Source organism: Zeus faber, assembly GCF_960531495.2.
Source record: "Zeus faber genome assembly, chromosome: 2".
Lineage (NCBI taxonomy): Eukaryota > Metazoa > Chordata > Actinopteri > Zeiformes > Zeidae > Zeus > Zeus faber.
Genome location: NC_137189.1, coordinates 30,463,133 through 30,482,004, shown reverse-complemented (window position 1 = coordinate 30,482,004; position 18,872 = coordinate 30,463,133). Strand labels below are relative to the sequence as shown.

General features: G+C 42.2%; 1 protein-coding gene across 1 annotated transcript in view; it reads left to right on the top strand.

Moving 5' to 3' along the window:
• Positions 1–13,844: 13,844 nt before the first annotated feature.
• The window catches only part of LOC307247723 (dystrophin-like), a gene marked incomplete at its 3' end in the record, with an annotated part of 162,177 nt that continues 157,149 nt past the window's right edge, over positions 13,845–18,872 (top strand). Inside the window, exon 1 of the mRNA XM_080023846.1 lies at positions 13,845–13,991. Within this exon, the coding sequence (XP_079879972.1) occupies positions 13,910–13,991 (82 nt within the window). The 5' untranslated portion in view covers positions 13,845–13,909. The remainder of the gene's footprint in view (positions 13,992–18,872) is intronic.

The window sequence follows — 18,872 nt, the reverse complement described above, 5'->3', positions numbered from 1 at the left end:
CAGTAGTAGCAGAGCCAAGATTTTGGTAGAAGACATTAGTAGTTATGGTTCCCCCGTACTTGTGAATTAGAGAGATTTGAGCCGTCAACCCTCCGGAGGATGTTTCTTGATGGAATGAGGCGTTTAGGGGACTCGGGGATTTCTCATCTTGCCTCTGTCCTTTTAAAGTAAGATGGATATCTGACTATCGACAACCAAACTTATTGACCTACTTACTAAAAAGGGGACTCACACACGCACGCACGCACGCACACACACACACACACACACACACACACAAAACCTGCCCTGTAAATGTCTAATATTTCAAAGTACCCCACAAAACATCGGGCAGGATATGAAAACCCACACACACTCTCTCACATACTCATCACCACACACACACACACACACCCATAAAATAAATCTTGCAATGCTTTAGCTCCCAGTGCACTTTAAAATAAAGTGCTTCGTCACCATCTCCGTCATGTTCCTGAGAGTTCTGGAATGCTTCCCAGGCCTCCTCCCTCCCGTGTTCCAGAGTGCACGTGGTGGAACCGGATGAAGGACATCAAAGACACGAAAAGGAGATCACTTTGGCCCAGGTTGTGACACTTCGGCAGGGCTACCGCAATTTTTATTTTTCTTCTGCTAAGATGGATTTAGTTCTCTTGGGGTCTGTGTGTGTGTGCGTGTGCGTGTGTGCGTGCGCGCGCGCTTATGTAGGGATGCTGCGGAAAAAAGACACTCCCTCAATATACTGTTATCGACCGACTTGTCTGTTACCATGACAACCCGCGGGGTGTGCACACGCCGCTGTCCCGATTGATTAGCCGGCTGGACGTAGGTGTGAGATGGGGGTGTTGTGGTGGAGGTGGGAGAGGGTGGAGATTCCTATACCCTGTGTACATCCACGGCCCGCACATCCTGAACATACTTTCACTTTTCAACTTGCGCATCAAATTAATTGCAATACAAGTCCCGGCCACATGTGGCAGCACTGAGCGATCAGACGATGGGTACAGCTAGAGACGTGATCGCTCCAAAAGTTAATATTAACATTAAAATAAATGTCACCGCCCGTCATCACGGAAACTTATGAATGATAAATTTAGGTCTCGAACGGCTCTGTTCTTAAAGTGACAAAGGCTGTTTTATAGGGTTTTTGGGTTTTTTTGGTGGTTGGTGTGGTTGGTGGTGCAGGGCTAATGTTGGAGCTATTACTCTAATGATTATCTACTTAGCAATTTTGGACTGGAAAAAGAAATTGCCCTTTTTTTTCCCAGATGGCGTGCCCGTGTACGACCCACATTATATCCTCTATGCACGGCTGCCACAAACTCAATTCATATATCGGGTGCAAAGGTAAATCAGTGAGATGAGGACGGGTAAAAAAAAAATAAAATGTGATTGTCAAGAGAGGCATTGCAGGGTTTCTCTACCACTGATTTTTTTTTTTTTTTTTTTTTTACCTGAATGTCAAATAACAGGATGCATTTGGAGCTGAATAAATTCTCCACAACCTTGGATGGACCCATGCCACCTCGACAAAAGGTGCACTCTGCAACTTTAAATGACTGTGATTGTCGATTGGACAATGCATATACACACTTAAACCCCCTTACTGGTGTTTTATGAGTTTATGAGCCTTGTTGCTTTGCTTAAATACCGGTTGTCAGACCGTTGCCATGGAGCTGTCAAGTAACTGCCACCCGAACAGGATTCAGCGGAGCCATGTCACTGTTAGATATACAAACATGCACAGTGTGCACAGCCCAAGCAGCTGCAATGGAAACAGTTTGCGGGAGTCCATCTATTCAGTTCAATGCCTCGATCCACGATCGTTTCCCCACCAAAATACAACGTCGGTCCTAACTGAGTTACTTTGTGCACTGTTCCACAACCTGTCCCCAGTAAGGCCCAGCTGTAGCAGCAGAGAAGGCCCTGACTCGCCAAGCCGAGGAATGTTTTAGGTTAGAGATGGTTCAAGGATCGGTTTGCTGTTTCTAAACCCAAGCCTCGTTAAAATGTTGGTTCCCATCATTTATATTTTTATGTTCATTGCCACAACCGTTGCTGAATGCTTGACTGTTCTCCTTTACAGTCTCCTTTTCGAAAACGGGAAACTTACAATATACTAAGTGTTTTGTTTTTTTTAACATTTTGTATTACAGTAATATCACATTTTATTTAAAACTAATTGCCACAGTACGTCTATAGTGTAGCGTGGGCTGGTAAAGGTTGTCAGTAGGAAGTGACACACCTTCCTGTTCCTAGTCTCTTGTTAGGGCGGATGTGGCCCAAAGAGCTGAGTCCTCGAAATACAGAACAGTCTGATAAAAACCTGATAAAATGCACAATTCACAACCATTTTTTAGGGTATAACATATACTGTGAAGACTGACAACATTGTGAGTTTCCCATTTTCGAAAAAGGGGCTTTCTTAAGGCTTAAACCTTAAGCCCTTAAAGGTGCAGTGTGTAGAATTAAGTGGCATCTAGTGGCGCGGTTGCAGATGGCAACCAACTGAATACCTCTCCCCATGGCGATGCAACACGGCGGCCTCCGTGGAAGAGATGGCGGTTGCGAAAGAACACGAAAGTCCCTCTCTCGAGCCAGTGTTCGCTTTGTCCGTTCTGGGCTACTGTAGAAACACGGCGGTGCAACATGGTGGCCTCTGTGGAAGCGTCCCCGCTCCCTATGTAGATAAAAACGGCTCATTCTAAGGTAACGCCAACACAGTGGTTCTTATTTGCATGGGATTATAATTGGGACAAATTCTACGCACTGCACCTTTTAAGTCCCATTGGACGCCATTTCAACACGGCGAAAACCGGAGAGGTAAGTTTCTCCGTAGTAAATGTTGAAAACCAACATTTGAATGAGGCCCAGCTTCATCAAGGGCAAACCTACAGTGTGCTTGAGATGGTTATGGTTCAGGGAAGAACTTTTTTGCTTTTGGTTACGCCAGAGGCTTGGGGAAGCTCTAGCATTCTCTCCAGCCTGCAGCAAGACGCTCTGAACGCTGGGGAAACATATTTGAGAAGAAACAAACATGTCTACCGTGGTTCCGAGTGTTGCCTATCGCTGACAGCCACCCGATGGTTCGCGGTTACGTCTCACGATGTCATAGCGTGAGCACCAACTTATCGTGCGCCTCCGTTATACATTGTTTGGTTTGAGCTCGTAAGAAAACTGGGTCCCCGACATATTTTGGATGGATCTTCGCAGTGTTATCGGAGTAAACAAATGTGGACGCTCTGCCCTGGAGGTCACTGTTTCCAGTATCGCATTTCTCTGGCTGCTGCTGTTATATTACTGTATGATCCTCGTGAGGGTGTTTTTGCTACCTAGAGACGTCTCTGTGCTTTGGTGCTGTAGGGGAGTCTAGTGCACTAATATTGTGACAGACCTGGGTTCAAATCTATGGGGATATACTATGTGTGTGTGTATATGGATGTATATATATATATATATATATATATATATATATATATATATATATACACATATATAAAGAATCAGTAGAAACTAAGTAAAACTGAATATTTGGATTAATCATTTTATATATATATATATATATATATATTTATATATATATATACACACATATATAAACAATCAGTAGAAACTAAGTGAAATTGAATATTTGGATTAATCATTATATATATATATATATATATATATCTGTAATTGGAATCTTAACCCGATTTGTCCACTTTGAATTCCAGGCCATAATGACGGACAATGACATGTGATTTGAAAAGTTTAAAAAAGTACATAGTTATTAATGAACCTTCCAATCTGCATATATTGCCGCGAAATCATTATTCAACACAAAACAAAACAAAAACAACAGCGTTGTGAATACAGCTACAGAACTGTAGGAACCACAACTTAAAGGCGCTGCTCATCGGTGATCAGCACAGATTTTTTCCCAGGTCTCAGTCGTAGAAATTAGCTTTTGTTCATTTACTTGGCGATTCATTTAACCGGGATCTGACATTTGACAGAAATAATTCTGTTTTATGCATCGTCTCCCAGTCCGCTGTGGAGAAACTGTCTAATGATGTGCATAGGGATTTAGTCAGCCTGTGTGCATGTGTGTGTGTGTGCGCGCGCGTGTGTGCGGGTATGTGTGTGTGTGTGTGTCGGCATGTTTTAGGTGCCATAGTAGAGATGTCAGTAAACAGCATTTATCTCTTTGTACGACAGCACATTAAAGCACTGATCGAAATCTCTGCCCGTCTGCCCCTGTTTCATTCTCCTTTGTGCACACTGTTTGCATAAACACTTGATTCCAGATCCCTCCCGTTCTCCAGTTTACGGCTTTGTCTATCGAGCCAACGCCGCTAGGACGTCTGTTCGAAGGGATTCTTTTTGGGAAATTCGAAAGGAGTTTGTCCGCCCTTACCCAGATTCAGAAGAGAAGGTTAAAACCAATTTCCTCCCCGTGCGTCCAGTACAGGGATAGGTTGGGGCTGTGGGCTAACTGTGTTAGCTCGATGCATGGCGGCAGATGGGTTCAACTAGCCTAGCTTCGGTGAAAATAGAGAAATACACCTTCGAGCATTTCAAAATCTCAAGCTGAGTTCTTCGAGTGACACATATTGGGTTCTTATGATGAGTGTGACAAAAGCTGGAGTATCCCTATCCGCGGGTATTGAGGGACAAACTACGATTGGTGTAAAGTATAGTTTGTGAAATGTGAGCCTGCTAGACATGCAGTAAGTCATAGGAAAGGGGGAGGGAGAGTAAAATCTGTCCTCATTATCTGGGCCCACAGAGAACACTGACTATAACCGTGACTTTATTGACTGCAACCCTTCTGGAAGTTCTCATCCTGACAGTTAGTGGTGGCTTTTCAAATTACCAGCTAAAATAAACTGTCATACAAAGGGCCTTCAAATCTCTCCGTAAACCAAATACAGCTGGCCAAGGCAGATTTTTTTTTATTATTAGTATTCACAAGAAACACTCATTTGGTTACAATACAATGTGGTGCAAATGTAATCACATCCAAAATTAAAAGTGTTGCACAATTACATTCTTTATATTTATGATTCATTATAAAGACGATTAAAGAAGATTATATCAATGATATTAAGATATCGCTGACTTTCAAAATGAGACACGAGTCAAATTTTTTTTTAATAAATCATATCACAATTAGCGAAAGCATTACTCACTTTATTATAATTATTATTATTTTTGTATATATTAATAGTAGTATTATTATTGTGATTATTATTATTATTATTATTATTAGGATTATTAATAATAGATTATTATAATTATAATAATAATAATTATTATTATTATTATTATTATTATTAATAATAATAATAATAATAATAATAATAATAATAATATCCCACAGGGCTGGAACCATATTGTAATTGTATGACAGCCCCTTATTGTTATTGTAATAGGAAAAAGAAGGAACATTTCTTTGACTTTTGTAGCCTAAAACTATCTGGAAAACCAACTCTGACATAACACGCAAACACAGTATCAGTCTTGTTTGAACCTCACTGTCACAAATGCTTCGTGGTTGAAGGTTCGTCCAAATCGATCCACATACGGAGCAGATATTAGTGAAAAACCGACCCAAAATGGAGCGATTTTAAGACGACATGCCAGTACGTCAATCCGAAATATTCCCAACCTGGCCAAAACCAGTTTGAAGACATACTTCGGTGTAAGCTAGAAACACAGTTAAGGGGTCGTTTTAACCGATATCTCACAAATATATCATGGTTTAAATTTTATCCAAATCGTTCCATAAACAGAGCAGATATTAGTGAAAAACCGAACAAAAGTTGGTCTTGGTTAACTGACGTTCGAAATTGAACATTTACAGTAAGACACTTTATGACGTCATCATATTATTTACTATAAATGTACAGATTCCGGGAATTGTCCAATTCGACGGTGTCCATTGGGTGGCGTGGAATCGGTCACTTTGTAGTTTTTAGTTACCAAACTATCGATTTACGTGTATATTTATCTAACTTCTCACCTGGTAGATGTCAGTAGATGTGTTAGATTGATATTTTAAATCCGTGGTCCACATCACTTTGCCGGATTGATGGAGCAATTCATAGGAAATAATCCTTGGAATCCTTGAAAACACTCCAATGTGTGACTCAGTGATGAGTTCAAAATAAAAGGTGTCAGAAAAATAGAAGCCATGCAATGGTAATTACCCACAGAAACATCACAAGGTTTGTCTTATTTCATGGAAATGGATTTTACTGAAAATGTGACCCAAATCAAAAAGTGAACTCAACTTTACTAAAGACATATGTTGATTAGACTGCTATTGTAAATCGATGTAAATACGTCATAATTGACATATACGACACACAACTACCGTCACAGAAACTCTGGACCTACTTCACTGCAGCAAGGTAAGTTATAACAATGACAACATATAGTTACAAATAACAAAAACTTTTCTTGGTGTTAAACATCATGTTTAACCATTGTCCTATAACTACACTTGACAAACTACAATGAAAAGGCGGAACGTGTTTGTGATCTTCAGTAATTATTCCATAATAATTCGGATTGCAAATGAATGTTGAAGTTACATAACCTACAAACCTTACCTAACCTACAAACCCTAACCTACTAACCCTTACCCATGTTATCTGTATTACAATATAGACAATTAATCTATTAAACTAAATTTTACAATTTGAGATTTCGAACATAACAAATACAATAAAGTTGTAATTACAAATAACGTATTTATATTTTTTTTTATTAAATGTATTCATTCAAATTCAGAATGTTTGCACAACCACAACAAACAAATTATGATTGAATTACAAATTCATATTCACTACAAGTAAGTGCAAGATTTTAACAAAAAATAACTATGAATATTTCAAATATTACAGAGACAGCTAAAGATTAAATGTATTTAATTTCAAATTATGTAATTATAGTACATGAATCCTAACTTGAATATTAACTTTCAATTTTACCTTTGTCAATATATCAAAAAATAAACTTTGTTCAACATATAACATTTCACATCTAAATAGATATTTTAAAATGCAGAAAGCTTTAACGACGAGTGAGCATGGTGAAACCAAATCCATAGTGTCTGATGGTAACTGCTTCTTTCGGGCGTCAGCATTTTTAATAAGTGGAAACAAAGAATATTTTACTTTTGACTTTTTCTTTTGGGTGAAACACATCAAAGAAAACTCCCAATTTGTACAATAGTTATTTAAGGCCTGACTGGTTATCTGAAGAAATTTACAAGACGAAGCAAGAAATGTACTGGGTGTACATATAATTTACATATATATATAAACAATCAGTAGAAACTAAGTAAAATTGAATATTTGGATGAATCTTTTTTTCATATATATATATATATATATATATATATATATATATGTGTGTGCAGTAAATATGCTTATAATGACAAACAGAACAAGACGTGATATTCGTTCCTCAATCTCCGAAAAACAAATAAACAGAAAAAAACTTTTCTTTTGAAAACTTCTAAATGTAGGTAATGCCAAACTTTAAATAAAAATTCCTCGTACATGTCGGTGTTAACAGGCTCGCAACGAAGATGCTGACAACCCGCTATCAAGACGGCTGTGTGTATCTAGCAAGTACCAAGAACACCCTTATTGTACCGAGATCAGACGCAGAGGTCGCAGAGAACGAAACTGACACGACACGACCAGAGGACGGACTGTCCGAAATAGGGAGCATATTAACATCCGCCAATTTTGTCCAGCTGTTTTAGGCAACTTTTAAATGATTTATTTACCTTTCTTACGATGGCTTAGTTTATGTACCACATACATGAAAAATATCAAGCTGTCAGTACAAAAATTCACTTTCTTAAACACTGCTTCCTTTAGTTAAAAAACGACATATAACACAATGTTGATAAACACTGTTTACTGTGATAGTTTTATACGATTTGTCTATTTCTCATTCATTTTATTTTTTTAAGATTGCCATTTTAATAACATGTATTGATTATTTGACATCTTTATAAATACTGTGATATTTTTTCTACTTATTTGTCCAGCTGTTTTGGACAACTGTTTAATAAAAAACTTATGACTTGTCTTGTCATTTGTTGTTCTAATGTACTAATTAATCTATTTCGCACTTACAAACTATATCAAAACTATAAACTCAGCAATTTGGAACAATTATTTAAAAATGACGACTTGTTAAACTGGAACTGTTTAGTACGTAATGTCATTACATGGACGAAGGTCAGTTACAAAATTCTAAAAACATATTCCATGTATGTAACTACACGACGTAATGCCACAATGCTTGATGTTTATGCGTTGAGTAAATTGTAATGGATCTCACAGATTTATAAAGAAAACTGTAATAGTTACCTTAAACAAATACGCTGGACCCTGTGTATTGCTGCCTGCAGCTATATTTATTATTATTATTATTATTATTATTATTATTATTATTATTATTATTATTATTATTATAATAATAATAATAATAATAATAATAATAATAATAATAATAATAATAATAATAATAATAATAATAATACTATTATAACTACTAATACTAATACTTTTATTATTACTATTACTATTATTATTACTAGTGATATTGTATTGATATTGAAACATTCTCGGAATTTTAAAATCTAAACCTATTTAAAACAGAAGAATGGCAGAAGCTACGAACATTGTTCACGTCTGGTTTGAACTGGTATGTCGTGGTTCAAATTCTGTCCAAATCGATCCACATACGGAGCAGAAAGTGAGTGAGAAAACCAACAAATTTCCCCAAGATCACAGACATGGTGTAATGCATTAAATGCCAAAATATGTCCAACCGAGCTCAAAGTATCTGGAACACAACAATCACATAAGCTGTGAACACGGTAGAGGTGTCGTTGAAAACAACAACAATAATTGACTATAAATGTGCAGGATCTGATTCAGAATGTCCATTCAGGCCAGTGTGCGGTGAAGAATCACTCTGTAGTGGTTAGAGATGACAAACTATGCGTTTACTTGTATGTCTATGTACCTTCTTAATGGTACGTCAGTCAGTAGATCTGTTCAATTGATATTTTATCTCGGTGGTCTTCAATACTTTGCCGGATCGATGATCGAAAGCCACTGGAATGTACGACTGAGTGATGCATCCAAGATCCAGCGAGCTGTTGGAAAAATAAAAGCCGTGCAATGTAAATTACCGACAGGAATAAAAGTGATTACTCACAATGACAAGGTTTGGTTTTAAAGTTCAAAAATAAACGGCTGTTTTAAAGCGGTATCATGTTTAAACCGTTTCCTACAGCTAAATCCATGTCTCTAAGTAGTCGTAAAAAAAAAACGCACAAAAGACTCGTAACTTGTGCTGGATTGCACAAACAATTAAATTGATCTTGATTCGTAAAACATCTTCAACAATCAAGCGAACGGCAGGAGAGAAACATGCAGAGATCCAAGTCCATGTTGATCGGTCCAGACGTAGGTTTGTGACTTTTGTAAATTGTGATGCATTTTACAGAAACCAAAAAACCCTAATACATACCTAAAATTAACAAACTGGACCCTGTGCATTGCTGCTGCAGCTATATTTATAATTATTGTTATTAATATTATATATAATATTATATTATATAATACTCTTGTATCACATCAGAGTGAGTAAACGTAACGATTTTGTTCCTTCTAATCCAATCATTTATAAAGCGCTAATACTCTTTGGTTATGTATTTTTTTTTTGTTTTTGTTTTGTTTTGTTTTTGGTGGAGGTGGTGTTGTTCCTTCATTGGAAAACCATCTTTTACAAACGTTTTCAGGAGTCGTGGAGCCGAACAGGCTCTATGAGGATATAATGTATGACAATGTTGCCCCCTGCTGGGTTCTTTTGAGTCATGACAGCCTAAATGGTCGCTATGACGATGAGAGGCAGTGTGCGCCAGAATTCATATTCTGGTTCTCACGTACACACACACATGTACACACAAATCTCTGCATGCACTATCAATGGTAAGACGATGAAGAAAATCAGTATCAAATTGGAAGTGGAAAATGGACCAAAATGTGAACTTAATGAGCTGGATTATTGAAATAGAAAAATCGGAAAATTGGACCACGTATTTGGGGTGATGAAATGTCACCACGGTGAAAGTTTTGGGGGTAAGAAAAATCCGGAAATATAGATAATCACTTTAACAAATTCCAGAGTGGCGGCACATTAAGCTCATAGTGAATCGTGCCCCGGAGTACGATTGTCCCACTTTTTTTTTATTACATTTAAATTTAAAATGCATGGGTTTGTGTTTCACCCTGACCGGCACAGAATCGATCATGCCTTTTCTCAGTTGAATGGTCAATTAAATTCAAGGTTGGGCGAGAATATGGATATAGGGTCATACCCACAGTATGAAGCTCACTCATAGATACACTTGAACTGGATATAAATATCAACGTTTGAGCACCTGTGTTCCCATCAGCCAGTATGGTAAACATTTCCATGGTAACAACGAGCTCCACTGAGGACTATGGGTAGTGTAGTCTCCATGACATGGCAAATAAAACAAATTTTTTTTTTAGAACAAGGTTGATATCATATAGACTTGTGGCTTCTACAGGAGCAAAAACAAATTATCATATACATTGTGTAATATTTACGCAATTATTTATAAACATTTCAAACCCTCATGCTAAACCTGAACTGTAAAAACTGCACAAACTACAATTCCGTGCCATTTTGTGATGCCTCTTGATGCAATTACCTCATGGGTAAAGTAGTTGTATTATTATAAACCTAAAATGGAAAATAATTTATGGGAGAAAAAAATATACACGTGTTATTGGAGGTTCATTTGGTCCGAGAACATAGCTGCGTTGTCAGAATGTACATATGTCACTTGCAAAGCCCTGAATTATACACCGATCAGCCTCAACATTAAAACCACAAATTACCTCTAATATTGTGTAGGTCCCCTTCTTGCTGCAAAACAGCTCTGACCCACCAAGGCATGAGCTCCACAAGACCTCTGAAGGTGTCCTGTGGTATCTGTCATGACGTGAGCAGCAGCTCCTTTAGGTCCTGTAAGTTGCGAGGTGGGGCCCGCATGGATCGGGCTTGTTGTTCCAGCGCACCCCAGAGATGCTCCGTCAGATCGGACCCCTAACCCCGGCCGTCCACATGATGTAGAAGAAAACATGACTCTTCAGACCAGGCCACCGTCTTCCATTGCTCCGTCTTACAGTTCTGACGCTCACGTGTCCATTGCAGGTGCTTTGGGTGGTGAACAGGGGGTCAGCATGGACCCTCTGACCGGTCTGCAGCTACACAGCCCAATAAGCAGCAAGCTGTGATGCACTGTGTGCTCTGACACCTTTCTATCGTAGCAGCGTTAACTTTTTCAGCAGTTGGTGCTACAGCAGCTCTTCTGTGGGATCGGACCAGACGGGCTTGGACTTCACTCCCCACGTGCATCGATGAGCCCACCGGCGCCCATGACCCTGTCGCCGGTTCACCGGTTCTCCTTGCTTGGGTCACTTTTGGTAGGTACTAACCACTGCATACCGGGAACAGCCCGCAAGACCTGCTGTTTTGGAGATGCTCTGACCCAGTCGTCTAGCCGTCTCAATGTGGCCCTTGTCAAAGTCGCTCAGATCCTTACGCTTGCCCATTTTTCCTGCTTCCAACACATCAACACCAAGACCTGACTTGGTGTTGATTTGACAAGTGCCACTGGAACGAGATGAGCAATGCTACTCACTTCACCTGTCAGTGGCTTTAATGTTCTGGCTGATTGGTGTATGTTAGGCCAGTCACTCGCACCAAAGTACATGTCCAGAGCTGTCCAAAACAGTCAAACGTCAATATCTCAGTTGAGGGTTCACTGAAATGTTTTCAAACTTACATGTGTTAAGCGACAAGATGAGACCTTTCCAAAAATGTGCTCTGTTCTATGACAAAGTAAACTAAATTCGACCCTGCCATGGCAGTGGGCTACCAAGTGGGGATTCCCAGACAATTTTCATTCTAAAATGGGATTTTTACTTTGAACAAATCAGTGAACGCATCTTTTTATCCGTTGAGAATAGAACACAAATAAGAATAACTTTTTAATAGCTTATCTGAACACAGTTTACTTTCACTTTTTTTTGGGGGGGGGGGGGGGAGTGACCACGGGCTTTGTTCCCACCCTGAGCCTTCAAAACAATGTGAACGGGCTTTCGAAAGTTTCGAAAATAAAGTAAGTGACGCTTGAGGTGTCACAAGGGGGCGCCAGATTCAATTTCTTCTTCCGCCTCAGTGGACGGTCCCTGTCTTCCAGTAAAACTCACACTGGGTGGGTCATTTTTATGTCGTTTTTTTTTAGTTAAAAAATATATATATATAATTCTACATTTACTGTTCTATTCTTCCTTTACTGTTTGGGGTGATTCAGCCCAAACGGGGGCGGGGATTACGTTTGAAACCTGAACTTCACTTTATTAACTGTGGTGCAACAATCCCATGTGTGGATTTCGGACAGTTACACGTGACAGATATTATTATTAATAATAATAAATAATAATAATAATAATAATAATAATAATAATAATAAATAATAGTCATAAAACGTTTTATGTATTCGTCACATTTCTACACATATAATATAAGTCAGTCTTTCAAATTAAAAAAAATAATTAAAGAATATGAATAATTATAACAATAATTAAGTGTTAATTATATTGTAGGTTAAATAAATATGTTAATAAGTAGTTGATGAGACTACTCAGCTTTAATACGAATGATAATAATAATATTAATATTTTTTTATAGCATGTATCATACACAATACATCTCAAAGTGCTTTACGTTCATATCACAACGAACACTATTACAAAAATAATAACGATAACAATAATAATCATTCCAAAAAAATCGAAGTCAATAAAAAAAACAACAACATTTTCTTTCATAAAGACCGTCAAATTCCATATCTCAAATCCTAACCGTCCTCCGGCGGTTCAGAGAGGAGGAACCACCACCACCACCGCCACCATCACCCCCAACACCATCCGGTGGATGGAGCGCGTCCATCCACGTGCGTCCTCGCCGCTCCTCCAACCCACACCACGCCGCGGGAGGCGCAGCTCCGTCTCCGTCTCCTGGAAGGTCTCATTCATTCAAGGCGTCACCCGACCCGAGTGCTCCACTTTTGAAGCGCGGCGTGGCTGCGGTACCCACGACCTCACCCCGTGTCTAATCATAGGCATTCCGCAACCGGCGGTGCCACCCGACCAGTGCGCACTGGCACCACCAAGGCTCCACCACTTACAGAATGCCTATTATTATACCGTACGCGCCGGTACAGTGCACGGTGCGCACCCCCCCCCCCCCCCCCACCCCAAAAAAAAATATTCCCCAAACTCGAAGCCGGGAAGAGGATACGGGAGTGGACGTGACGGGATGTGATGGTGTCGGGTTTTACGCGTCCTCCGAGCGGAGCAGCCGCCGCCGCCGCCGCCGCCGCCGCCTCCTCCCCAGCCTATTTTAAGGTCCACCACCAGCGCCTCCACCCCGCGCTCGCACCTGCCCCTGTCCGTCTCCCGCGCACCGACAGCCCGTCCACACTCCGTGGACGAACCCCCACAACCCCCCACACACACCCCCACCCCCACTGTCCTCCCTCCCGCGACCACCCCACTGGAGCTCATCCGCCACTATCACTGTCTCTCGGAGAGGGCTTCTGTCGGTGGGACCGCACCACAGCTCCTGGATCTTCTGGGGGGGGGGATTTATTTATTTATTATTATTATTATTATTATTATTATTATTATATATTTTTTTTATTATTTTTTTTTAACCGCCCGTCACCCGTCATCTCTCCAAACTACTTAAAATATATATATATTTATTGACTTTTTTCCCCCCCGTCAAATCTCCGATGGCTGAAGCCGTGCGCCCCGAGGACTACTGTGACGAGGCGGTGGAGGACGAGTTTGGAGAGATCATCAAGTGTCGATCCGGTAGGGTGCCGGTGTGTTCTGACGGAGAGAAACGTGTGTTTTGAGAGAGTGTGTGAGAGAGATAAGGTGTGTGTGTGTGTGTGTGTGTGTGTGTGGGGGGGGGGGTATTGACCATTATAGCTTCCAGCTGTCCCAAGGTACCAAGGACGCGTTGTGAAGAGCTGGTGGTTGTGGATTTTGGCCCCATGTCAAGAGGGAGCTGTGTTTGTTTGTCTATTTGTTAAATATTTCATCCATGGCGGTCAGCGTTTGGGATTATTTCTTACAGTTGTGATTACAGTTCACGGGGTCCTCCCGGGGCTGATTTGGGCCTGGGATTGATTTGTTTATTTGTACTTCCAAATTCTTGGTGTTGGCGGGTGGTTTACCGTCCACCTTCACCTTTACCCTTTTGGAACCAGCTGGAGCCCTGACTCCCAGGGCTAAAAAACACAGCACATAGTTTGCTCAGGGCAGGGCTACGCCAAAAGTCTCCCAAAAGACTTTAAAAAGACAGCATCACACATTTAAAGACCCCCCCCCCCCCCCACCCGTCCCAGAAGTGCAAACACTGTTGAATTTAGCAGGATGAGGATCAGCAGGATTCTGTAGGGGAAAAAAATAAAACCAACCTGATATTCAGTCTCGAACTGATCACGGCGGTTTATGACTCAAATCTCTCAAATCTCATCTCAAATCAAAGGACTCGGGGCCGGTCCGTGCTTTATTGTGGCCCTAAGCGGGGGGAGCGAGGGTGGAGGGGCGTCAAGTGGCACACCGCTTTTTTGTTTTTGTTTTATTCAAAGTAGGGGGGGAAAAAAACAGATCTAAAATACAAACGCACTGTTTTGAACCCAACGTTACCCACAATGAAATACGTCTAAAATAAAAACACACGTTACCCACAATGCTGCTTCATTACCGTGGGCGAGGCGGAGAGCAGCCAGCAACACAGAGTCACACTCGTTATGTGGCCCCTACGCCGATCGTGTGGCCCCCACCTAGCGGTTGTGGCCCTAAACAACCCCATAGAGTGTTTATGCCAGCGGCTGGCCGTGATAGGACTGGCAGTTTACAGGAACATGCTCTTAACGACTCAGACAAGAGCTTATCGTGCTCTTTAAGATTGTGAGAGTCTGTCCAGGGACTGGGACCTCATGGAAGCCCTGTCAGGTAAACTAGGCAACCCCTGCTGTGACACTGTGAGAAGTGGACAAAAATGGTTCCAAATTTACTCGGGCGTAGTAGGACTCGTGTCCTCTCAATTTAAAATGGACGAGCGAGTTTGTGCGTGCGTGCTTGTGCGCGCGCGCGTGTGTGTGTGTGTGTGTGTGTGTGTGTGTGTGTGTTTGTGTTTGTGGAGCCACATGCCAAGTTGTTGGATGAATTACAGGCTACAAAGTTTTTATCTCCCATTTATAGCGCCAGTTACTGGACAACTTGAAATGAGCCATGAGCATTTGAGGAGACAGATGGGAACCACACACACACACACACACACACGCGCGCACACACACACACACACACACACACACACACACACACACACACACACACACACATACACAGGCCTGCCCACAGAAATGGCTGGCCCCCTGAAAAGGTCCAGTGGTGGGTGTAATAGAGTGATTGAGAAAGTCTCCCCGTTAAGCACGGGTCTTTTTTTGTTGTGGAGTGGAGAATGGGCCCTCCCCAAATGCTTTACCCTTTTACCCCGTTTACGGACGGCCCTACACACACACACACACACACACACACACACACACACACACACACACGCACACACACACACAGACAGACAGACAAAAAAAATGGACTCAGATGATGACGGACAAACCGGCAGACGGACGGACTGACAGACAAATTGACAGACAAACTGTCTGAGACAGACAGACAGACAGACAGACAGACAGATGGGTGGACGGGCTGCAAACAAAACAGAAGGCGGATGGACAGATGGACATAACTCAGAGACATCAGAAGTTTTTGGGGAAAAAAAACAACAGACGCCAACGTCAACTCAAATAACCCAAATCATTCGGAACAAAATCAGTGCGAGACAGACAGACAGACAGACAGACAGACAGACAGACTGACTGACTGACTGACTGACAAACACCGACCGACAGACACAGCCACCCCCCCCCCCCGCTCTCCCTCCACTTGTCTTTTTTTATGTCTGCTCCATTTTCAATAATTAATTCTCTGGTTACATACAAAAACACAGCAGGGTTTGAGTGTATTTGCACTGGCAGGGAAATGGGACAGGTCATCTCTGTCTCTCTCTCTCTTTCTCTCTCTCTCCCCCAACTCCCCCCTCCTGCTTTCATCTACCAGGTTATCTGTCTAAATCAGGATTTATTTTCCTTCCATTTTCATACCACCTGCCTGCTTCTATATCTATCTGTCTATCTATCTATCTATCTGTCTATCTATCTGTCTATCTATCTATCTATCTATCTCTCTATCTATCTCTGTGTCTGGCAGACTTGTTAAGCACTCTCCCCTCAATCCCGTTTTCCCTCCCCCCCCAGTGTCTATCACTCTCTCTTCCCCTCTCTCTCCCCCGCTCCCTCGTTCCCTGCAGCTGGTGGGTCGTCTCACGCTCAAAATAGTGGTCAGCTGGTGTGCAGTTTCAGATAGCCCAGTTTGGGAGACTGCCATGCATGCCCCCCATCTCTCTCTCTTTCTCTCTCTCTCTCTCCCGCTCCCTCTCTCCCCCCCTCTCCCTCTCTCCCCCTCTCCACGCCACCCATGTTGTCCTATCCTGTGCAGCCAGACTCACTGTGTCACGAGCGCAATCTATATGTGTGTGTCTGCTGGGAGGGGGTACGGCGTTTGACATGATGACGTTATTAAGACCCCAACATTTGCTTCGCTTCTTCATTCATTTAATGCACTTGTAGTGGACGTATGGCAAGAGAGAAGCCGGGGCCCAACACGGACTTTTGAGCTGCTTTCACACACTCTGGACAATGTCTGGATAATCAGGTCCGGACATTGCCTGGCTTGTTGGTAATTGTGACTTTTTTTTTTTTTCTCCGTTGATACTCCTTGTATTTGGACGTGATATAAACAAAGGAGTGGAAAGGAATATAAAGGAAAGCAGAAAGCTTTCTTCAACCTCGGCAGGTGGGCGTGTTGACGAGAACACGCGACACGCCCACTCACTCGGTGTCGATTCTCCGGACAATCACCTGCTCCGTTCACGCATACCGCTCAATCGGACACTACGCAGACTTTGCACTCGGGTGCTGGCTGGGTAAAGTCCGTTTTCGGACATTGACATCCACACATGCAGCTCCTCCGGGGTCATTTCTGGATCAAATCAGAACAGACCGGCTGAGAGGTCTGGCCCGGGTTCAGTGTTTCTCGGATCTAACCGGTTGGATCTGGATAGTGTGCGGCCTGCGGCCCGTTTCGGGAGGAGGGAGCACAATGACACGTTGCCCCCTCGATGCATCGCTGGCAAAGGTCCTGGACGTGTGCGGGGGTTTCCACTTTGTGAATGGTGGAATTTATCGAAAATTTGACACCGTTAATCGGGTGTGGGCGAGAGCGGAATGCGTGTTCTTCTGTAGGCACGTTGCGCCGCCCGTCTCATTATTGCTCCCCGCAGGTCCAAAGCCCGCCGCGCGGTCGCCCATCATGCCTCGCAGGGTGTCACTCCTGATTGAAGCGGACAGGCAGGTAGATTCGGGCGTTGAGCGGGGACGCCCGTCGCCGTGGGAACGCCGCCCCAATCCACAAGGCTCATCACGTGTGGAAGCTGAGTGGCGGATGACTCCACTCAGATCCTCTCCTCCTCTACTTCTCTCTCCTCTCTTCTCATATCCCTCTCTCCTCTTTTTTTCTGTCTCCTCCTCTCCTCTCTCCTCCCCTTCCCTCGCTCTATCCTCCCCTCCTCTTGTCCTCTTATCCTTTCCTGTCCTATCCACTCATTTTACCCCTCTCTCCTCTATTTTTCATCTCCTCCTCTCATTTCCTGTCTTCTCCGCTCCTTCTCTCCCCTTATCTATTCCCCTCTTCTCCGGTCGTCTCTTTTCTCCTCTACTTTTCGCTCATCTCTTCTCCCCTCTCCCACCTCTCCTTTCCTGTCTCCTCTCCTCTTGCCTCTCCTCCCCTCTGTTTATTGCTTCTTATTTATCCCTTTATCTCCCACTTGTTATTTGTTTCTTCCTGGTTTGGACCGCCCAACCTCTCCACTGTCACTGTCTCTCTCGCTCTCGCTCTCTCTCTCTCTCTCTCTCTCTCTCTCTCTCTCTCTCTCGCCCTCTCGCCTCAATCTCATTCACTAAAAATCCGCTGATAATTTGCTGATGTTTAATGTAGAAGTGGCCCTGGGCGTCCTGGTGGCTGATCCAGATAGTACACATTACCGCGTGTAGAGGCAAAATGCCTTCCAGCGACCCAACTTCTCCTATTCGACCGGCGGTAATTTCTCTCTCTCTCTCTACCTCAATGATTCCTGTCTCTCTTCACAGAAAAGTAAAGTGAAGATAGTTGTTTTTTGGGGTTTTTTTTTACTACATAGTCGTATTGGATGGATTTATAACATCCGTATTCTTTTTTTCCTTTTCTTATCGGTCGATCATCGGGGCAATTGCGTTTGCTGAAGAACGTGGTCGCGGTTGCACCGGTGCTTGGCGGTCGGCTGAAGCGGTTCCCTTAATAACCTTAAGATCCTGACGCTCACTGGGACGGACTCCCAATGATCAAAAAATTAGGTTTGGGGGAAAAACAACAACAAAAACAACAACAACAACAGCAACAACAACAACAACAACAACAACAGACCACCAGCACTTACTGGTCGTACACATTGTTAGTGAAGTTTTCCTTTAAAATTGTATGAACAAGAGAGAGAGAGAGAGAGAGAGAGAGAGAGAGAGAGAGAGAGAG